This window comes from Parus major, chromosome 3 (genome assembly GCF_001522545.3).
Source record: "Parus major isolate Abel chromosome 3, Parus_major1.1, whole genome shotgun sequence".
NCBI lineage: Eukaryota > Metazoa > Chordata > Aves > Passeriformes > Paridae > Parus > Parus major.
This window is the reverse complement of record NC_031770.1, coordinates 59,557,765-59,582,183: the sequence shown is the minus strand read 5'-3', so window position 1 is coordinate 59,582,183 and position 24,419 is coordinate 59,557,765. Positions and strand designations below refer to the sequence as shown.

At 38.5% G+C, this 24,419-nt stretch overlaps 1 protein-coding gene across 3 annotated transcripts in view; it reads right to left on the bottom strand.

Annotated features, from left to right (window-relative positions):
• The window catches only part of ARHGAP18 (Rho GTPase activating protein 18), a 96,489-nt gene that overhangs the window by 17,742 nt on the left and 54,328 nt on the right, over positions 1-24,419 (bottom strand). For 2 of the 3 annotated variants that reach the window (XM_015623009.3, XM_015623007.1), the window contains exons 2-8: positions 21,443-21,642; positions 18,946-19,181; positions 16,168-16,240; positions 9,616-9,785; positions 7,435-7,600; positions 4,625-4,716; positions 2,256-2,333 (exon numbers count right to left, since the gene is read on the bottom strand). In XM_015623009.3, the coding sequence (XP_015478495.1) occupies positions 2,256-2,333; positions 4,625-4,716; positions 7,435-7,600; positions 9,616-9,785; positions 16,168-16,240; positions 18,946-19,181; positions 21,443-21,642 (1,015 nt within the window). Of the gene's footprint in view, positions 1-2,255; positions 2,334-4,624; positions 4,717-7,434; positions 7,601-9,615; positions 9,786-16,167; positions 16,241-18,945; positions 19,182-21,033; positions 21,096-21,442; positions 21,643-24,419 lie in introns of those variants that run through there. The other variant, XM_015623012.3, reaches the window with a different exon arrangement.

Here is a 24,419-nt window from a genome sequence, read left to right as displayed (position 1 = left end):
GTAACTAAATACCTGAACATCTTGCCATCTACAGGAAATTCCACGTTGCTGGGTGCATACAGCTTTGCATAGCACAGGGTGTCAAACCTCATGTGGAAGTGGACTGCCCCACAAATCACGAGGTTATGCAGCAGAGTAAAATAAAGAGCTCTAAAAGTCTCAGTGGAAGGTCAAAACTCTGGGGCTGGGAAAGGAGGGGATGCTGTTGGCAGCAGACATTACCATATCCCTGCCCTGGTGCCATGGCAGTGCTACTACTGGGCTTTCACAGATGCACAAATGGAAACACACTGCAAAGACCAAGTCCTTCTTAGTCTATTGCTAAGTATCAGTCCTAATCTCACCCACTTCATTTATTTCCTAGTCTGGCAGAGTGAGAAGTAAATTCAGCACAGGGCCAGGGGCCCTGAGGCACCTCTCACAGGTCCCTCCCTTCTTCTAGCTCAGTTATTCTGGACAGAAAAGGAGAACAAAGACACTGGCTTGTTTCGTAAAATATTTTCTGTGGAAAAATATGGCCATAATTATTTATCTGGACAAGAAGGGCACATTGAACAGATACTAGATACATTTTTAAGATATCCTTCTCATTAAATTTAACTTTGCCCAAATGGAAAATGGATCTATTTACAAAGAAAATGTGGACACTCAGTTTGATTATGATAGTGGGATATTCTCAGCTGTTCTCCAGAGAGCTCTTCTTTGTCCACTGACTGTATTGGAAATTCAAAGGTGCAACGGTCATAATTCAGATGTCTAAAGTCAAGTGGGTATGATTTCCTGATCATCAAAAACAGCAAGCTTCAGAAACAGAGATGAAAATTCTCCTCCAGACTCATCACATTCTCCATCCACATTCAGACCAAATCACTGCAGTAAATGCAGTATTAAACATATAGATAAAAGTATTTTATATGAGAGGCAAAGGCAGAAATTTCAACTATGTGTCCTAGTGCTCCAATGCCTACATTTTAAAGTAAATGTATTTGACTATGGGCTATATCCAATGCATTTTTAACAATAACCCTAAAACCTATAGAAATGATACCAAAGTATTTTTCTGTGTCTTTTTATAAAACTATATAATGAGGAATTTTTTTTTTTTTCTGTTTAAGAAAATTAAGGGAAATCTTCAGTCATTTAGTGTGATAAATTCCTTGGTTTTTAAAACATTTTCTATTAGAGTAAGTAAAAGAAGTTAACATATTCACTAACAATTTTATTGCTTAATTTAAAGAAGTAGTTCCTGCAAATAGAAAGGTTAAAAATAAATGAAAGCCAAATAGTGAACGATCCACTGTCTGGGAAATTGTATTAAGCTAATAAAATCAAAGAACAAACAAATAAAGAAAATCACTAAGAAATCACTCCTGTTTGCAGAACTGATGTGAAATGGAGAATAAAGAATGGAGGAAAACTGGAAAAAAAAAAAAAAATTAGTATCTTAGTTACTGGTAAATAAACAAACCCTATTTTCATAATATTCCCTTCTTTTAGTTGTTTCTAATGAACCAGCAGCTGGACCAAGTCCTACACAACAGAGGCTGGCAGACGTCTTTGGACAGCTGAATCCACTTAAATGGTGCTTTCCGTTTAGAATTTAAGGCCAGTTCAGACCGTCTTTTTAACACATTGAGTCTTGGCATGAATCACACTGTGTTTAGCTCCCTGCATTAAGGCAAATACTGGGGAAGAGTCTGCATGTAATTGGCACTCACTCTGCGAAGTGTTGGTGCGCACAGATGCGCCTAACAAGATTGCGCTCGGCGAGCCGAGCAGTTATATTGCTGTTCATAAAAATAAATGTGAGAGGTTCTTCAGTGCATGCTGCCTGCCTTACCCTGTAACACAGGTTAAGTCTAGCTATTAAAAAAGGCTCACAATGACAGAGAAAAGCTTCCTCCTGGGGTAGAAAGACCGTGTATGAACTGTTCAGATGATTGAACTGGTTCAGGGAAAAAGCAAAAGGATGGAAAGCTCATGCCAAGAATTAATGAGACTTTGGCACAACTGAACTTGAAACGTGGCTTTGACTCTCCTTCAAACTTGGACTCCAATCTTTCCCCAAAACTACACTGAGTGAGAGCATCATTTCTCTGGCTACTATAATTTAGTTTTCTTTTTAAAGCGATTTTACTTTCTATTTTTGAAAATTTTCATAACAACGGGATGCAAAAATATGTTTGTATGACAAAATAAATTCAGCAACCACACATACATTTTGGGGGATATTAATAACCTGTGCAATGTTTTACCTTTACTCTTGTCGCAACTCCTGGTATTCTAAGAAGTCCCTCTGTTTCCAGAGTTGTCTCTTCTATCTGGGCAATCAGCTGTCAAACACAAACCAAACTGGCATAAACAAAGATGCCAATTAAAAATTACTGGCAGACAGTTCTGATCTATTGAAGCCTTTATGCTTGTATCTCTCTCTCTGTGCATATGCAGTTGTGCACACAGATTTGTAACAAGCAGAGGTTCGAACACAGTTTGCAAATGGATTACAGTTGCTGTAGAAGAAAACTTTAATGTGGTTCTTACTCTTTTTTATGAATATTATTAAAGAAGAGTTTCTTTATTTTATTAAAAAAAATCTGTATGTTTTTTACCTCCTTCAAGGCCCCTCTGAAGACTGAAGAATTCTTTACAAAAATTACTCTGGCGTCGAAATTATATACCAATTACTACCCTTGTTAAAGTGTCTCCAAATCCAAATAATTAAGGTTACATTCTCATGAATACTCAAGTTTTTTTTAAGAGGAGAACTAAGAACTTCTAGGCTTTAAAGAAGCCTCTGATTTGTCATTCTCCTAACAGACTCAAAAGTTTGCAGCCCTTCACAGGGGTTGCAGAATTTGCAGAAATTCCATAAAAATACTTAAAACCCATATAATACTTTTTTCCTCTAAATAATATGCCTAGAAATATTCACTGAAGGATGGATTTAAGAGTATTTAAAACAAATCTGTAAACATCAAAAGCTGATGACATAATTTGAGCACAAATAGTTCCCACAATGTTTAACTAGGGCAGTGCCTTTGTTACATGCCTTCCTGCACCAGTGCTTGAGTGATAAAAATTATGCAACAGAGCTGTGCTTTTTCCAGTTACAAAAATTAAAGGGAGTTTACCTACCACTGCATTTATATAACAGATAAATACCATAAAAAAGATTGGACAGAAAACCTCACGAAGCTGGAAAACAGCACCAGAAGTGTCATCCTACTGCATTTTCCATGGTTAGAAAAAATAAGTAAGTGCTAACTGGTCCCATCCAACTCACCCTGTACCCAGTGATGTACACCACATCACTGCCACTCACATCTGCTGGGCACAAAGGTGCTGTGGGCAGTGTGTGAGCTGCCATCATCACCACTTCTGGGGAAGGCAAGGTCTGGTGGCACAACTGTTGGCCACAACTCCTTCACCAACGCTCGCTCACTCACAAGTGCCCCCTTGGCACACAGCTGCCGGCCACCACCAACCTCCTGCCTGTGGGAAATCCTCTCTTCATCTCTATCAGGGTTGCTTTGCATGGCTTTATTAGCAGGCCAGAGACTGGAATTACTGTCAGCAGAAACTTCTGATGATGACACATGAATTGGTATTACCACCAGATTTTCCAGCTGAAAAAATGCCTGAGTAAATTATGCCATTATTTTTAATTTAAATTCCTCAGTGAAATAAAAACTAGGTGTATTTTTATTTTTAAGTAAGCGGCCTTCCTGTTAGCTTGCTTTGCTTCATTTCAGTGATAAACAAGATACATTTAAAAAGCAGAATGAATAAAACTGCTCTCTTACACATTATATAAATCCCCCATTCTTGGAAAGCATGTGCTGAAGAGAACAAGCAGAAGAAATGGGAAACTTTTTATTTTCATATTCTCATTTGAAGTAAAACCGTACTCCAAATGTTGTCTGTACCTTGTAAAACAAATCACATCTATAAGATATTAATGTTTATGTAGAATTTTTGATGTTGCTAGGACAGCAGAGTGATCAATGACTGTTTGCAATTTGATTTGTCAATTTATAGATAGCATCTTTTCCAGAAATGTGTTTTTATGATCCTGGGGAAGCAACTTCTGGCATGAATGACACAGTAGTAGTTTTCAGACTGTGATGCAAAACTGCTTTGAGATTTCTATTTCTCAAAAAGCACCAAGCACATCTACAAACACACTGAAATGCTGATGATAGAGCACTGAGCTTGTTGGTATTAGGACAGGTCAACACAAAGTGGTTTCTTTTCTTCTCATGAAATAAGATGTGCAATGCGTGGGCAGTAAATCCAGAGTCTCCATCTTCTTTCCAGTTATCTCCCCCATTACCTTGACACGATATAGGCCAAAGCATACCCCTTTGTACTACAGCAACAAGTCTTCTGGAAAAGCCCCTGCCTTGTGAGTTTATTTCTTTAATTCAAAATATGTCTCATACAATGCAAAATATCACATTTACTGAATTAGTAAGTAAAGTTGCAAATAAAAATTACAATAACTTGGATGGATTAGAGTATTATACTGAAAACTGCTACAGGAAGCAAATAAATGCAGGACAAAATGTTATGTTTTTGTCATTTTGCATGTATGTAAAAAGTTAACTTCTTCATGCCTATTTACCTTCTGAAAAATCAGTGGGATCTTGGTTCCTGGGACCTTCTTCTGATCTTGTTCCAGTAAAAGTGACAGTGGGACACCAAACAAGCCAGAGTCTGAATAAAGCAAAGAAACTGAGATATTATCCACATCTTTTCCAGTACATGTGATAGTGGCATAAACCCACATTTCTGAAGCAGTAAGTCTATTCAATGTGTTCAGAGCTATTGACCTTTTGTTTAAAGTGTTTTAATGTCTTTGCCAATCAAGTTATTACACAAAACATCCTGGCTAAAAGGATTCATCATCTCTTCTTCAGAAGTCTTCTGTTTTGACTTCAAATTGCCATACACATATTCTGCAGCACAGTAAATCAAACTGCATAAATGAACCATCTGCGTAGTTCTGGTTTGCAGAATGGATGTGATGATGACCCTGCAATGCAGATTTTTAACCACTCAATGCAACTTATTCTACTTGAGATGGAAATGGAATGAGTAAAATACCCAGAACTTGGTCACTAAAATAAGACAAACACAATTATCACCCAGAGCTGCTCTGAACACTTCTCTCTACAAGGGTTTGTAAATAACAGCTTTTCAACTCCTGTACTGTTGAATTATATAGCACCAGCAGAACAGAGGATAGCCAACTCACTAAAGGTTCATTTTTAAAAAAAAGCAAAAGTACAGTTAATTCTTGGTTAGGAAATAACTTTTACAATAGGGGTAAGGCAACTCAAATTTCTTTTTTAAGAGGAATTCATTCGCAGTTAATTTAGTCCTGATGAAAAACTAACCTTAGTCTTCATGTAAATGTGACTTTTATGTGTTATGGCCCAGTTGAACAGAAGTGAATAACCATTTAAAGATAGCTATGCTAATAATGACTACCCCAAAGTTTGCTGACACAGAACTTCTCTGTCAGAAGTACTGATAACTGCTGTATGTGCAAGTTTTCTGGAGCAGCATATAACAATACATGTAGTTAAAAACTGCTCCTTGGTATGATGCCACGCCAATATTGAACACAGAACAGATGCAATTACTAAAAAAAAACTGTCAGCCCTTGAGAAAATACGATATACATCAAAGAAAGATCAATTTCAGTGCCAAACCAAAAGTTCTTGTATCTCTGTCAGCATAAAAAGTCTATCTATAAAATACAAGGGACTCATAAAATACAGGCAATATCCATACTCCATAGCTTTTTTATCTTGAAATTCTTATCAATAATAAAAGTTTCCATTGAAATGTAGTCAAAAAAAACAAACTCCAGGAGGACAATAAAAAGTCAGTGCTGGGCACAGCACAGCATTCTCCAGAAGAACGATGTTTTCATCATCTTTACATCCTCATGCACAAAGGAGAAAGGAGATAGACCCACCACTGGATAGATCAATTGGCCAAACAACACTTAAGGTGTGAAGAGGTAAGGGTCAGACAGAGCAACATGGCACTGACAGCAGTACAGATTGCAGATAATTGCAAAAGCAGATTAGCTTGGCAGAAAAGATGATGTCATTGTCCACTTCATACACATTGCCATGAGTCTAGCCTATCTGTTTTACCTTTTAAAAAAGTTTTTAATCAATTCAACATTCTATGAATGCCTGCCCTTCAGATAATAATGCTGGAAGTGAAATTCAATTAACAATTAATTTTGTAAGAACAGTCTAACTAAGACCCAAAATACAAGAGAAGAAAGTGCTTTGTCTGTTTATTAGTGACAGCACAAGTACTTCTGCAAGAAAATGCGTTCAAGCAATCAAGGTCTTGTTGATGTTTCTGTGTATGCCTTTAGCATTAAAAAAGCTGTTTACTACTACTGGAAAGTGAAGAACACATTCTGAAGAATCTATTGTACCTTGCTGTGTATCTCTCTATGCTCTCTGTTGCTTTCAATTATTTAAAGTGAGCTATTGCACTGTCACATTCACTGAACCTTGACAACAGAGTTTTGGCCAAAGTAGTCTTGTGATTAACTGGTAACACATCTCAAGCTCTCGTAAAGCATTTAGCAGAAGACAAAAATACAAAAACCAAACAAAACACTGAAAACCTCTAGCATCAAGAAATTGGTTTCCATGTTTTCTATGCTCCCTAGAAAAGCAGTGTTTAAACAAATGCTCTGATGGCTTGCAGAGGAAAGTGACAGGTTGCAGATGTCTCTGCCTCCTCTGCAACATTTTAAATCTTCCACTTTATATGATGCCATTCAGCATAACTGCATTACAGCCTAAGTAAATACTGGATGGGCAAGGCCTATATGACACAGGAACCATATGAATGCTTGTGCCAGACTGGATAGGAAACAGGTGACAAAGGCTCCCAGCATCTCTCACCCATGGCAACAAAAGCACAGTAGTCAGGTAGACTCACCTGAATGACAGAATTGTAAAGGCTGAAAAGGACCTTTAAGATCATTGAGTCCTATTTTGAAAGTAGGACCTACATTTAGGAAATCAGGAAAAGAATACCCACAAAGAGCACATGCTCATTCTCTTTGGGAATAAATCAGCACATACAAACTTCTGTGAAGGAATTCCTGCTGCACAAAATGTTACTAAGATAGTTACCCTTCACTCCTTAGATTATCTGCTCAATGACTGTCTTGACTTTTAATTTTAGACAAAGAGTTGGAGACATTATGTCAGCAAACTTGTTTAAAGCTTGCCTTGAGTTAAGGCATAAAATTAACTGTTATTCAGGTCCTATGTTACTGCTTATATATTATATATAAATTTTCTGCTGGAAGATCATAAAGAAACGGGTGCATTTGTTTTGTTGGATTGAACGGATGTAATTAGTTGAGAATACAAAACACCTACTTACCTTTGGTTTTGATTTTTACAGCTTTTTGCTGCTTGAATTCTGTCCCAAGTATGTCATAGAGAGCAGTTAATTCAATCAGTGCTAAAGAATAGACTTTCTTCATATCCTGAGGGGCTAGGTCACCAATCTTTGTGGTACCTGTTTTGTCCTTCGGCAGTCTGAAATTCTAAAAGCAGAATTTTGCAGCAGGGTGAATAATACAAGTCATGACAAATTACTTAGCTCAAAGGCTGTGCTTCCTTCAGGGTACAATCTTTCATCATGAAGCCTGCTGTTACTGACTAAATCAAGGGAGAACCCCACAAATCAGTGAAAAAGAAGATGATCTTAAAATGATAGGAAGATTTAGATTCCTAGTGATTTCTGCAAGTTAATTGCTGCTCAAAGCAAGGCTAAATTCAAAGTCTGATTGGATTGCTTGTTGTTGCTGCTCAAATGCATTTTCAAAATTCCCAGTAACACCTGTGGGAACCTGTTTCAGTGTGGAATGCTCTCATGGGGACTTTCTTTACTATGCAGAATGAAATTTCACCATTAGTCACTTGTGTCCATTAACTCTCGTCCTTTTACTTGGCACCTCCAAGAAGAGTCTGGACTTGTCCTGCTTGCAACCACACCTCTGCATCCTTTTCCAGTTTATAGTAGTGGAAATGGCTGTCCATGAGCAATTCTATGCACAAAAAATTGGGATAGAAATCCTTCTGCACACAAAATAATATATTTGGCTGCCATATAAATAATAATAAAGGAGTTCTTTTCTTAGGGAAGGGGGATATTTAACCATGGCTCCATTCTGCTGCACTACATACCCAGAGGCTGCAGTGAGAGATCAACGAAAGGAATTTGGCTGAAAGGGTGAGGGACTTCCCAGTTCATTGAACTTTCTAACTCTATCTCTCACCATCAGGCTTCTAAGTATGCATGACTCAGAGCAGGAAGCTTGACAAGACTTTCTTCCACTTGGAAAGACATATTATACTCATGAATTATTTTCTTACCCCGTACAAACCCAGCCATAGCAGAGATGAATTGCTGGTTATGGTACATGACTACAAGGGCACATATCAAAACATAATTTACATAATTATAAGATAATACGGTATTATATTACAATATATTATTACAATATTATAAGATACGTAGCCAGTTCCCCACCTTGAGCTTTCACTGACTTGCACAAACATGTCTGTTTAAATATAGCTGCCAATGATGAAGGTGCAACCAATATATTGTAGATTTAAACAGGTAACACCCTTTCCTATAATTTTGCAGCTCCTTTTGTAACTGAAGAAGAAATCCCATAGCCATGTCTTTGAGCATCCTTCACAAACCTGGCCAAAAGTAGAGCTAACGTATTATGCATATATATCTATATATGCATATATACAGAATTTAAAGCATAGCTTTTATCTCCTTGTTTTAGGCAGCATTAGAGAAACATGACTCAAACACTTTAGAATCCGTCTCTAAATATCCATTAATGTCTGGTTTATAATGTTTAAACTAGGATACATGGGGTAATTACTACTTGAAGAACTGCACGTCCTTATCTAAATTAAGTGTTTGAAGAACTGGGAAACATTATTTCAGAAACTGTGTTTGCGCAGACATTTGTTTGCATACAGTGTTAGAAAAAAAACAAAAATCCAGAAAAGAACAAGACAATTTCACACCAACCATTAGTTTATAGGTTATATGTAACTGTGTGTTCATGAACTGTTAGGCAGAGAGATCCTCCGAGATTCTGAGGATCAACAACAAAATCCCATAGGGGATTTTCTTTTGATTTTATATGGATTAATTGAGAAAGAGCCTTTTTTTATTAAGAGTTGGAAAGAAAAACTGAGTTCAAATTAATCTTTAATTTCCTGCCATTTGACTCCAGACCTCTAAGTACTATAGATAATTCTGTTACTCATTCTCATCCCTCACCTGCCTATCAGACAACTGATAAAGTTATCTTTAACTTAGATAGTTAAATTAGATAGTTAAGCATAAATGTGTTTATTTTCATGTTATTGAGCATACTATTCCCAAAAGTTACTTACTGTAAGAACTTCTATCTCTACAAAGCTAAATCTGACAATGTTCTTCTAACTCTAATTCGCTCAGTCTCAGATAAATATCACCAAACAGTACCTCTACCTAAAAAAAATAGAGGAATAAATAAAAAACACCTACTGGGAGAAGAGTGTCACCCCCTCCACCTTTGTACATTTTGCCTGCTGAGCTGTCTTTGAGATTAGCTGCCTGTTCTGCAAATGATATCTCCAAATTGATGTCAGTGTCTGAAGATGGCATGTCTTCAAGCAGGCTCTTCTGCTCATCTGTTCCAAGACTGAACTTTGGACCTGAAAACACCATAAAAGGAAAAAAAAAAAGCTAAAAATCAACAGCAGCACAATTGAGCACCACTCTGCACAAGAGTAAGTTTTAAACCAAGTCGAAATTAATGCTGTGCAAGCAATGGACTTTCTGATTGCAAAGTCACTGTTCCTGTATTTTTTATGTCAGTTGAAAATTTAGCTATTGACAAGGGTTCAGCTTTTGTAGGTTTTCTTCAGTAATTCTGCCAAGGCATGGGGTTTTCTCTCCTATTTATCTATTATGAAAAGATAGAGCAATCCACCTCAAACAAACAGCAGACTCCCAGAATCTTGCAAAGCCAAAGAGCTTTGGCGTCAGAAGTCTCTTGCCATCAAACAATTTCCAGCCTCAGACTGTAACATCCTGCAAACAAATCAGTAAATTTTTCTGCTCTTAAAATTTCAAAAGCAATAGACAGTGTGACCTCTATGATCCAAAGCATTAACATCTGTGAAAAATGGGGATTACACAGATCTTATCTTTGTTCCATCACTCCTGTTCTCCCCTCAGTCTGAAGAGTCTAAATTCCTCAAAACAGTTTGGGCATGTTTCCATGATACAGGGAAGAACTGAGTACACAACAATGAACTTACTTCTCTTTCTTTGTTCCTTAAAGGAATCAAACACTAGACAAACTTATAACATTTTTTATTCAAATAATAAAGAATCAAAAAAGGGAGATGCAGTTCTGCTTTTAGAAAAAGAAGTTTCCCAATTTCACAGTAAATCAACCACTGCTTTGGTCTGAAGTTAAAATATACTGTGAAAGAAGAAGAAAATTATACAGTAAAAACCACTATTTAATACAACACATAGAAGCCTAAGAAAGCTTTCACTCTCTCCACCATCCTTCTCATGCTATCTATCCAAAAGGATACATCAAGGAATAGGTTCCTTTTACAATACATTACAGAATGACAGAAGGTTTCCAGTACTACAAAAGAGTAAAGCCACAGAATAAATAAGGTTAGAAAAGACCTCTGAGATCATGGAGTCCAACCCAAGACCAAACACCACCATGTCAACTATACCATGGCACTAAGTGGCATGTCCAGTCTGTCCTTAAATATCTCCAGGGACTCCACAACCTCCCACTGGAGTAGCAGTCCACTCCAATATCTAATCAGCCAATCTGTGAGGAACTTCTCCCTAATGTCCAACCTAAACCTCTCCTGGAACAGCTTGAGGCCGTGTCCTGTTGCTGCCTCGGAGAAAAGCCTAACCCCCACCTGGCTACAGCCTCCTGCCAGGCAGCTGTAGACAGAGAAAAGATTTCCCCGAGCCTCCTTTTCTCCAGGCTAAAGCACCCCCAGATCTCTCAGCCTCTTCTCATAAGACTTGTGCTCGAGACCCTTCACCAGTTCTGTTACCCTTCTCTTGCCATGCTCCAGCTCCTCAGTGTTCTTCTTGAATTGAGTGGTTCAGAACTGGACACAGAAGATGTGTACCCTCTCCAGTGCTGAGCACAGAGGAAGAATCACTTCCCTAGTCCTGGGACCGTGGTTCTGCCACCGGCTCCAACTCATACAACACAGCAGCCTGTTCAAAGCTTATATACCACAAGCGTAGGAAAAGTGACTGGGAGTGGGCATGAGTTGTGAAGGAGAAGCACCAACAATGCGTATGTTTTGGTGTAAGTATGTTGTGTTACATAATACACTAATTTTTTTACACTGCTGTGGGAATTTTTTGTATGGCCTAGAGTAACTACCCTAAGCCAAGACAGAAAAAAGTTCCCAGAAAATAGTTACAGGTACAGCAAAAGGTGATTCTGAAACAGGGGAAAGCCTGCAGATAGGCTAATTAAGAGGAGCCAGGGAAGTGCTGCTCTACAGTGATGGTATCAGCAGTCTGTAAAAGAACTCAGCTGCAAGCACACAATCCAAACATATGAAGCAGGAAGTTAAAAAAATAATTACAGCAACTCAACATTTTTTCTAAATTATATCTGCACCTTATTGAAAAACAAAAAACTATTCTCTGACATTATTTAGAGCAAGTACTGAAAATAACCCATCAGCCAGGGCCAGACCCGAGGACCTGACAGACAAATGGCTGAAGCCACCACAGCCACTTTCTGGTAAGGCACAGTGCTTTACACAACCACTCCCATGTCAAAGCACTTACCTAAGCTGAGACACTTTCAGGGAGAGAAGGTGGATTTGAGTTAATACTTTGACTCTACTCGTGATGTGACTCTACTCACAAGTGATGCTTTGAGAAGTAGAATAGAATATTTCCATACTCTGCTGGTTGTGTGTGTTACTCATCTCTTGTTTTTTCCAAAGTGGCTTCTGCTCACTTTCCACAAACCCCAAAATGCCGAGGGCATACGCTAAAGATTAAACTGATCTTGAAACTAGAGCTGCTTCTTTTGGTAAAGAGATATCTGAGTTCTCAGTAAGCCAACATATCGAAGGTCAAATTCATCCCTGACTCTGATCCTTGGCATCCCTGCGTGTATATCCATATATATCAAGTAAAGTGTTTAAGTCACCCATACTGAATGAGAACAGTTTCCCATCGTCCTCCCCAAAACTTTTGTCATGCTAATGTGGCCTATACCTGACCTACATACTTCCTACCAGCCTAGGAGGGATCTGATGTTAACAAACAAAAAAAGAAGTAGCTCCTATTTCAGTCCTCTGGTCACAGAGGTGTCATGTAAAGCAGATGTCTCAGTAATGCTCTGCACATTTTAAAGATCTGGAAGTGCTGCTGTTGTAGGGAGTCTCTTCTTGGTTGTATAGCCTTGCTCCCATTGTTATACATTCCTGAACTAGGCAGCAGCTGTAAGAGGAAGTAGCCTTGGTGTTCTGCCAACCTGCCAACCACAGGCAATATTTAATGAGGGAAATGCAAGTGTGATACTGAAAAATGTAAATATTGTCTATGAGGATGTGGAAACCATATTTTACATGAGTTCTGTACCCTTTCCTTAGTTCACAGAGCTATTTAAAGATTACATAAAATTATAAGAATTCTTCAGAAATAAAACAAGGACACATGGCAAGTATCAGCTGCTATATCCCAGTTTTGCTAGAGAATCTTGAGTATACACCAATGGAGCTAAGCTGACAGATCTTAATTTACGATTGGAAAGTAGAATGATTTTTTCTTTGACTGACAAAGCACTTCCCTAAAATGCTAGTTCATAGATGGTTATAAATTGGAAATAAAAAAAAATCTTGTAATCATTTTACTTACACCATTACTTTGGCTACAGGATCCTCATTTATCACGTAAAACAAAAAGCAAAACCAAACTCTTTAATTAAAAACCACCAGATTTCAGGGATTTTCCTTATCAAGAAGCAAACATTACTGCTCTTTACCCTCGTATTACACACAGTACACACAATTTTTTCATCCATTCTCTAGACTGTTACGCTTTGAAGCTGCCCTTATACAGAGGTTTTATCTATTATTCTTCCCCTGTAGCTAATCCTAAATTCAGAAAAACAATTGCAGTCACAGTAAACTGACTTTTGCTATTCCCCTATTTAAGCTAATAAATATTTAGCTTTTCATATGTTTTATTATTCCCTTTTTATTTCTTGAGAGGTCTTAATGAACACAGTTATTTACTCCTTTTCACACAATTCCAAAGAAAATTACTTCTTTTCTTTTGTATCTATTGAACGTACTGCTAGCTTTGCAGGCCTTTAGTGAGTGTCATGGATTGTTAAAATGATAATGCCTTTCGAGAGGTTAATACATGATTCTGAATTTTCTTTTTGTTTCCTGTAGACACACTCCATACCTGCATGAAACAAAGGTAGTTATTATTCTGTGAGTTTGCATATACTATTTAGTCAAGAAACAAGGTGTGTTGGACTGGTAAGAAATGAGAACAGATTCACATTGCCCAGGTGTGCTCTAAGTGATGCCTTAAGTTTTAGCTTTCATATTTTCCAGATGCTGTACTGCCTTTGTGTGTGACTCTGAACTACGTACAAAGTGTTAGCAAGTTCTCTTCACAGTGTAGGTAAACAAAACAATCCTTTTCCAGCCCGAGAACCAAGGATACCATTGCAGCTTCAGGCCCAAAAAAGTATAAACAATGGTAAATTGAGGAGAGATAATGGTAAATTGGGAGAATGAGACTTCATAACCTGAAGCGGTAATTGGACAATTAACCCCAATATGTAAATGGACCAAAACATACAAAAGTGTGAAAACTTGTGACCTGTCATCCATCTTGTGACCATCTTGGGTCCATCTTGTGTGTACCCCTGGCCAGGCTCTTATACTGCCCAAGGTGTGTCCTTTAAAGGACAAACCCTTTATTTTAATAAATATCTACTTTATTCCTTTAACTCTGTCCAACCTCTGTGCTAGGTAGCCTCTCAAGGCATCATAAAGGGCAAACCATTAACAACTTTAGTCTGGCAGAAGCACTTGGGAATGCAGCATTCAAATATCCCATTAGGAACAGTCATCACCTTTGGAGTATGGCCAAGAAGAGGTTTTTTTAAGATGTCTCAATTTAGACTTTTTAAAATAATGTCTGAGATGATGTTCATATTTTTTCAGGTAAAACTGGAACAATTTCTGTGTCAAAGAAGGTTTCCATTTTAAAATAATGTCCTTGGATTTGGATTTCATAAATATTTAGTACCTCTGAAATATCAGGCACTGCTTTTTTGCCTTAAATTCATTCACTCTTTGTATAACACTTATTTGCTCATCATTCTGGAGGAATGATCAAGCACCGATCCAGGTGCATGCTTTAAACACCAGTAAACTTCCATAGTTTGACTGCAGACTGAACTGATTTTTCCTTCCTCCTCCAGTCTTGGGAGCAGAGCCCACTGTAGCATGTTGACTAGAGCAGGAGTGTACCAGGATGTAAGCAGGCTGTGTTTGCCATCCACATCACAATCTGTGCTGAGGAGAGCTAGCATATGGGATTTGCATTTCAGAACTTCCCATTTCTGAAGGGTTCATCAGGGCCATGGGGAAAAAAAGAACCAGATGTGATAAAAACTCTGTAATAATTGCTTGGTAATTTTCCAGCTCTGAATCCTACAGTGAAGTTTATTGACACAAGCACCAGGCATCTTTTCCTTCCCTTGTGCTGAACCAGCAGTCTGGCAGTCCTCCCATTTTTTTTTTACTGCTCTTATTGGAGTAAGGTTTGCTGAGAGAGCAGGAGGGAAATACACACTTCTGGAAACACACAGATTCAGTGTTATTCAGGGCTGGTTTATATTCAGGTCTCCCACTCCAACTGCCATGAACGTTCTGTATTGTCCATTGCTGTTTTCCAAGTCTAATTCTAAAGTAACAATTTTTCCAAAATGTTACTGGTCAGTATTCTAGAACTGAAGCAGAACTTTATTTGGTGGCTTAATTAAAGCTAACTAACTTGCAATAAGTAACTTGATCTGCCTACTTAATGTGGGTATAGGGTTCAGTGTAACATCTATGTGCTATCCAGTCTTCCAGAAGAAGCAAAAACCCCAACATATAAACAAAACAGAATAACAGTGCAGCATCTTAAAACTTAAACAGCTGCCAGTAAATAACCTGATCTCTACAGGGATGGTATGACAAGCCCAGTGCAACCCTTACTTTGAAGAAACCTAAAATGATGCAGGACAGCCACACTTTTAATACTGGATATGAAGAAGAGCAGAAAGCTCTGACAAAGTCTTTCATCAGAATTCATACTCTCAAAATAGAAACCATGGAGTCAGCTAAGGACTTCTGTAATGTACTATCCTGACAGTGAGAGGAAAGGGTATTCCATGGGTACTGCACCTCTCTTCTGTGATCACACATCACTGAACACAATCTAGGCACACAGAACACCATTTCCATTTTCCTTGAAATGGTAAACAACCTTTTTTCTTTCAACCCTTTTTTCTTTTTAATTTGAGCTACAGATATATAGCCAGTTGTCACAGTTTCCTTGATGCTTGAGTCCAACCAGTTCTCTATTGGCTTTTTTTTTTTTTTTGCTTATAGTCCATTCAGTTTTATTCTTTGGTATGCACTGATGAGTTTATGCATAGACCTTCATTTCCTGTACTGTACAGCAGAGACAGACCAGAAGTGATAAAATAAGGATCAGAAACAACCTGAGCATAAGCTACAAGAGGAGACTTCTCCCAGATAGCTTGATTATAAGTTGCTTCCTGATAATAAACAGGGTTTCTCAGGTGGCTCAAATGACACTACCTACAGGCACACTTGAAATTTTACACACCAACAATGCAGTCCAGAACAGGTTTCTTATTATAATTTAATTTTATTTTGCGGAAAACTTACTTAAAATAAGGACCCATGTAGTAGCAGGTGTAGTTGAACACCTACAAACCAAAAGAAAAATAAAATAAAGAAGAGAGTAATTTTGTATTACCTTTTGTTCCATCATGTGCTTCATTTTTGTTTTCATTTGTTCTCACAGCTGAAGGTTCACTTCCATCACAGACCTACGAAAGGAAAAATAAAGATGCATGCCTATAAAGACCTAGAACATGGTTGCAGAAACTCCTTTGACTCTGTGCAGGATTAAACACACTGCTACAATTCAGGGGTATGCAAAAGCACATCCCTGTGTTCCAGCAGAAAACCCCTTGCCAAACTCTAAGGGGATCTGAAACCTAGGTAATTAAAAAAGAAGTAATTAAGTCAATTCACTTCTTCCTAGAAGGCTAAGTGGGTGAAGGATTTTATTTTCCAAAGTGGCAAAGAATAAGAAAATGCAGTCTGACCTAAAGCTGTAGTTTGCCCTGGAAAGCATATGAACAGGGAATCTGAAGCAGACATTTTGACTGTCTCAGACCAATTCCTTTCTCTTGAAAAAGCTTACCTGGCTGCCTCCCCTAGAGATCAATCCCATCCCTTTTGCAGGACAGCATAACATTAATATCTGTGCTTGCAGCTTAGATTTCCAACAATAAAACCAGGACACTTCGAAGACACAAAGCATGGGAAAGGACTTGAACCATCCTCTCCTTTCTGTTATGCTGCCCTAACCAGTCTCAAGATGTGACATTTTGTGAACTGGATAACATCAACTATAGACAAAATATTTCAGAACATGTAGAAAATCTCTGCCCATATATATATGGGTATACATTGACTCATATACATTTTACCCACATATAATTTTTTATTTTTTGGCAACTCAAATTAACAATGAATGTTTAGCACACTGTATTTCTAATTGTATTTTACTCAAGCAATTCATAACTCCATACTTACTGAGAAGACAAATGCAAGTTTTAAAGATTTATCCTACTAGCATAATCTGTATTTTAATTTTTTTTTTATTTATTTTTTTATTTTTTAAATCTGGTATCTTGAGAGGAGGAAGAAGTTAACACAATTGCTTGGAAAATTATCTCTGTTTCACAAAGCAGCAGAAGCAGACTGGGAAGTTGTTAAGGTACCAAAAGTCTAGTTTCTCTTTAGGAATATGGCAGGAAATTTAGGAGAAACATTAACACAATTGTTGTGTTGATGCAAAACATCAACACTATTGTTTTACCTTTCCTCCTGCTTTCCTCCAGATGAAGGGAGGCTACAGGATTTTCAGAGGTTATTATTAAACTGGAATGACTTCATACAGCTGCAGGTGGCTTCAGTCCTCTTTTGTTATATAAAAAGCTTTCTAATGATGGGTGAGTAACAAAGCAATGAGACACATTACCCAGGGAGGTAGTGGAAGCAACTTCCCTACAGGCTTTTGGTGGCATATTTGGTGAATAACCACAAGCAATGATTTCTTAACAATTATCTTGCTTTGGAGTAAGGAATGAAGTACAATACTTGTATTACTTTATTTCTGTCAAGGAGACAAGTTTAGAAGGATTTTTTCCCAACATTATTTCTATATTCAATAAATAACCATTTGTTTTATACATCTTAAATGCCTAAAATAATTTGCCTTCTCAGTGATGTCTTCAATATCAAAACATGTAGTTTAAGAGAAGAAAAATCTATCGAACATTGTGACATAGGATATTCAAACATTACAGTAAGTAGCTTACATACAGGAATGTGAGTATTTCTTGTCCTTTACTGAAATAAAAGGAAAAAAGAGAAATTATACTGCTTTAAGCTATATGGTATTTTACCTAAATTGCTCTGCCATTAGATCTTGTAATTTTTAGGTAGAGTTAATTACAAATCAGATCCCAGAAATCTTTTATGGAGTTAATATCTTTTCTGCAACCACAGGCAAAGCAGAACAGTGAAAGGGAAGTTGTGACTCCAGAATGTACCACTTCTCCTACTACACTTCAAGTGAGTTTAGAAGGAGTTGCTGAAGGAGAGGAAGCTGTTGAGGGAAGGAAGAAATTAAATCCCCTCAAAATTCACTGTGCTTTCCATCACCAGAACCATTGCACTGAAAGGCACTGTCAGCATGAGAACAAGGGACAGAGCTGAGGTCAGGCAAACCAGTCATGTCATAAGGTCTCATTCTTACGGCTGAAGATCTTGGTGCTCTGAGGGAGCAGAGAGGACACACACCCTTCTCCATGGAAAAGGAATTCTAATCATAGTCTCCATTTCCCTCCTTCCCCTTTCCTGTATATGGGAATTATTTTCAATATCCCATGACGGGAAACTGGGACCCTTTGGGGCCTGTCAGAGCAACTTCCCATACACAGTTTAACACACACATAGGCCCTGAGAAGTTAGTATGGGCTTTACACCCCCAGGTGATAGGCATAAAGACCTAGCTAAAACCAAGAAGGTTAGGCTAATGCCCCATTTTTTCCCATTTTTATAAACAAACAAATAAACAAAAGCACCAGTAAGTAAGAGGTAACCACTCAAAGGTAAAAGTAGGCTTGTGGTAACTCTTTGGGTGATTGCTGTGATAAGTTTCACATCTGTGTGAAAAATAATTCTGATAAAAATGAGCAGTTGTTTTGTTCATCTCTTTTAAGTAAAATGAGGTCAATATACGTCCTTCTTTATAAATACTGAAATTGCTTAATGCAATGTCAAATCTGGACAAACACCACCCCTGAAAATTTAGTGAAAAATTCCCTTGGAAATCAGCAAAGTTAAGCACAAATCTTCTGGAAATGTCCCTTTCATGTGCCACCCTGCTCTCCCCCATCTGTAAATGTCCCTCTCTTGTCTCTGCCAGAATCAAATAAAACAACCGACAGGAACTCACTTTTCCCTTTGAGTCATTTTGTAGCCTGAAGATATCTCTGACATCAGGAATCTGGTGCTGTTTGTTTCTTTTCCTCATGGTTTGTGTGACAGTCTCTACTCGCTTTTCCACTGCAGCTTTCTGGGTTCGAGTCAGTGTGGATAAGAACACCATGCTTTCCAGGGAGTCGCCAGAACTCTCTCCAAACAGATTTGACAAACCTGCCTCCTTCAGCCATTCTTCTTCCAGTTCTCCCTCTGAGCAATTTGAAGAGAAAAAGGCATAAACATTGGCTTTCGAGTACTGCCAAGCATATTGGATTTTAATGACATGACACGGTTAATATAATTCACAGAAAAGTACCAAGGGGATACACAATTAAGAATTACTTACACTGTCATGACTCGGAAAAAAGCTATTGTTTCTAAAGAGCCTCAAAAGGTTTAATATATGATATCAAAGCTTTTAAAGTAGTTAATCCAATACAGATTGCTATGTGGCAATCTTTATAATAATCTACAGCACTTCCATTAAAATCATAGACCATTTTATAAATGTACCTAAATAAAAATGTGTATGGGGAAGCCTGAAAGCCAGATCATTGCTGCTTCACTGGTTTTTAGTTCAATACTCAGTCTTTTTAACCTCTCTTACTGGCATGGTTCTGCCCACTTTTCTTGATACATTAATCCTACAGCCTTCCACTAGCTCAATTTAATGAAGGACAAACCAGCCTACATGAGTCACCTTAATGCTATTTTTTCATCAGTTCTTATGACATGGTCTCTAGCCTGCTGACAGCCCACAGAACAATTTTTGCTTTAGTCTTAGAGCTGATAAGGTATCTTTTATTGACAGATCACTGCACATGAAAGAAGAGAAAGGTATTAAATATTGCCACTGATGGCAAAACTTCTGCTTCTGAAATCTGTATCTCCCTAATGATATTTTCTATAAAACACTAAGTTCTGTCTGTAGCAGTTGAGGTTGTGCTGAATGCTAACAATTCTCTTAAATGTTCAGGCAATATATCCATTTATCAGATATCTAAAAATACTCCAAAGCTGGCATGTCAACTTCACTATTGATAGCATTTTACCACTGTGCCCAGAGCACATCCAAGTGGGCACCTTAATATTAACAGCATCCAGAGAACAGACACCAAAATTTAAGTATGAATTTCGCTATGGCTGTGCAGCCACATCCTGAGCCTCTGACAAAACTCTCAGGTTTTGTTATCAGGGCTGGAAAGAAGGGCTACACCCATGCTCCAGAGGAGCTGTGAGCAAGCTCTCTCCCCTGCTTTGCCTTTGCCTGGCCGAGTTTCAGGCAGGTCCATCAGCAAGGTGCAGCATCCCACGTGCTCAGGAATACTCGTGCCCAAGCGAGGTGCTGCACATTAGGCAAGGTGTGGGGCCCAGCAACATATGCTCGAGCTGATAAATCAACTGTGAGTGCTGACTCACTCAGGCTTCACGCCAGCATCAGCTGCAGTAACCAGGGGGAAGAAGGCTACATATAAACACAATGGAAATGGTGGGGCTGGGGGTGCAGAGCCTAAAGGCACAGCCACATCAATGAGCTGCAGTAAGAGAAGAGTTTTGTATACTGCAGAACAATGGGCTCTGATGCTCTTGAGAAAGCCCCATGGCTCCATCAGAAAACCCCATAGCTTCCCAGTCACTAGGGTTGGGAGCCTTGCTGCTTTCTCCAGGGGGCATGTTGTTATGCTCTTCAGAGCAATGACTTTTCAAAGTGCTTAGGGAGGCAGAAGCGCAAATCCCTTTGAAAGCTCACGGAGCACATTCTACTCACTCATGCGGAGGCCACACCAAAATGCAAAATTCACCATTTTAATTTACTGAGACTGTGGGTCTCATAAGAATGGGAGAGAGGCAGCTACTGAATTGTTAAAAAATAATTTTGGAGAGAAAACTGGAATTAAGGACATTACTCCTCCTTAATCTGATAGGACATAAAAACAGAAAAAGAAAAAAAGTTGCCCAACCTCCAAGACTATGCCCCAAGGAGTGGCCCATAATTTATGTTTCTGAGAAACAAAAACAGTACAACTGAACAATCACAATACAAGCACAGAAAGTTACTCACTAAACTTAAACCGGTTAATCATTGGCTTGTCTTCTAAAGCGTGAGGTTTCTATCCACAATAGCTACAATAACGAACAACATACACAAAGAGTGAAAGGGTAAGTTAGTTCAACAGTAAACTGCAAATAGTTCTGTTGTTGTGATTTGCAAGTACAGGCACCTTTCTGATATTCTGCAAATACCATTCAAAGGAAAACCAGCCTTTTTCTTGTCTCTGATAAAACTCTCTTTCAGGGCACTGCCTGTTTCTGGTGATATGCATCAGAGGCAACAGAATTTTCAAAGCAGATGTTCAGGAAAGTGACCTTTTGTGATCTGTATTAGGTGGGTGCCATCTCTTGAAATAAGATTTGGAGAAAAATCCCTAAATCAGCAAACTGATGAACATTGACAGAACAGACTTCATTACCATCTGGCTCTTTCACTACAAGTGCTACTCGTTCCTCGTGATTATTTCCTCTGGTTTCATGGATGTTTTCAAGTTCTTTCCAGTAGTCATCCATAGACAATTCATCCAAGGAGTCCTGGGATCCTGAGCGGTCAAACGACGCTCCATCAGGGATCTTCTTGGAATGGTCATGGTTCATTGTATACTGTCCAGACCGACGGCTAGAAGAGTAAATCAAAAAGAAATTTTTGGTTAGAATCTTAAGGTACAGGATGTATTAGTATCTGTGAAGGCAGCATGAATTGTGTCAAATTATCAAAGCAAACCACTGTCAACAAGCCAACCAAGATATTAATAATTACTTTTAGTATCTGGAATACATTTTCCATTTCATATTTTGGCTCTATGTATCTCCCAATCTGGAACAGCATGGGAGTTAGTGTTAAAAAGAAAAAAAAAAAAGAATCCAAATTCTAGTTATCCTCATTACACATACTCTTAATTCAACTCTTAACAGTCAGGTCCACAAAATTCATGGCACATGTCTTCCTAGAATCACCACTTAAAGAATTTTTCACAAGTGCTTTTCTGCCTAAGTAAATTCTTCAGTTTGACAGTACAATTACTGCTTCCCTTTGCTATTCTGCTTTTATTTTTTATTAATATTTACTCTGGCATCTCTGACCTTAATTGCAATTGGGAAAGGACAATGTGGAATTACTGCAGTTACAGTTTGTGAAGTAAACTGGCAAGTCCAAATGTTGAATAAAGACCATAGAAACTATTTGTTTCTATAGTTCTGCCTCTTTGACCGAAAGCTTACCATTTTTATAGTTTGACATTACTGGTTTTTGGTTCACCCTGCCAAACATATATTCTAAGGTTTCCAAAAGGACCTTTCATCTTAAGTATAGCTGCAGCTACAAAAAAGAAACCAACAAGTTGAAACGTCTGGGTCTCATTTTGACCTCATTAAATCACTGGCAAAAATGACCACTGACCTAGTAAAGAATTCAGCTTAAAAAGGACACAGGTTGCAATGATGTCACTGAAGCTACAGGTCACCCTTACAGTCAAATATATCAAATCGAAAGCCACAAACTGATCCAGACTATCAATTGATTACATGAGTAGTATCTGATTTAATGTCAGAATTATCCCTACTTTTTGCAGAGGTAATGCTACAATGATGATTTTCAGTAATCTTTTTCTAAACTACTGCTGTAATAGTGTATCAAAATTCTTCCTTGTATTAAAAAATAGGAACTTCTTTGTATTTCAGGAAGGGCTTTAGAGTTCTGTATGTTGGAATTTGTCTCCATATTAGAAAAAGGAAGACACAGTCTGGGGTTAAGTACCACTCATACCGCTCACTCCTAGAGAAAAAACATATCAAAGACCAAGCACTGTGGATTTATCACAATGTAAACACAGTAAATTAAATCCTACCTTCCTATCTAGCTGACTTGGCAAGTTTATATAGTATTAAAATGAAAGTCTCTTGTCCTTACATTTTATCTCGGCAACTGATGCTTGTTAGCTGCCCCTAGGTAAAAAAGCCATGCCTTTCTCTCTGAAGATAAGCTCCTTGCATGTCCAAGTCACAAATCCTTTCACACCAGACATGCTTGATTCTCTGATAAGAAAACCTAACCATACGGACTTTGCCTTTAAAAGTACAGAGCCTTATGGAAAGACTGAGTTTCTACCCGCCCTGTCTCTCTGCGCCAAGCGCAAGTTAATAAATGACAATTAATCACCAAGCTAATGTGCACCTCAACACCATTGCTTAACCTCCCCTTACTTCAGGGAGAAAAACAAAAACATTAAGGCCTATTCAGCTTTTCATCAATGGCAATAACACCATCATGCTTGTAGTGCATGTTACCCAATAAATACAATTTCTCTGTGTAGCTACCTCAGATCTTAAACTTCTCCTGACAGGCATGTCCCTGTGCTGCTTGTGAATCCAACACTCATCATTGCAGAAGGATGTTCATGGAGTCACAGAAGTGTCCCCAGCAGGTAGCTGGGGTGCTGAGTGTAGTCAAAGCAGGTCAGACTTCCCAGCTCTTGACCAGCCTTCCGTGCTCCTTCAGCTGGAGGTGCTCAGAGCAGATGGGTCTCTCTCACAAATAACACTCTGGACACTTGAACTGCTGCCTGAAGGAGGTCAAATTTCAGATTATCATCACTCAATTCCCTGTGGAGCAGCTCAGAAGCTTTTGGTGGCCTTTTACCTTTGGAACAACCTGCTCTCACTGATCTACCTCAGCTGAAATTTAACTACACACACCATGAAAAAAATAAAAATAACAGACTGAATACATTACAAGCATGCAGTTTGAGGAGCTCTGGCAGGCTGAGATGGGATAAGCTCCAATATACTGTGGCCCTGTGCCACACTGACAGGGCAGAGCTACTCAATCCGTCTACAAAAGCCAGGCTTGTCACCTTCTTCAGACTAAGTTCTGTCTCTGAAATGACAACACAGAGCTGATACTCAGCACAGAGCACTCAAGGCCATTTTCAGGTTCCTATGAGCATTTGCTGTACATCACCAACACTCCATTAACTCTCAGAGACAGCACTCAGTCTTTGGTCACAGGGCTGCTCTGCTCAACCAAATATAAGCGGCTTTTCTTGTAAGGCTCCTCCTGGCCTGACCTTTCCACCCCTCATTAACAAATCAACACAACAACTCCTAATTTTGAGCAGGCAGTACTGCCACGCCTTGTTGTGAAAGCCTTCTGAGACAGTTTGACATCAATGACCAGGGGATGCTGATGAGAAATATTCATACCAAAACGTCATCACTCTGCTGTGAATCTTTGAATCTCTCCTTCAGTATCTGTGTTACTTTAGGCCCATTTTTAGCTGCCAGCCTCAACCGCAGCCCCCACAATGCTTGACCTTCTCATGAGCCAATTGCCACACCACTCCCACTCCACTCACTGATTCCTTGTCTTCCTTCATCAGACTCAATCAACTCCTTATC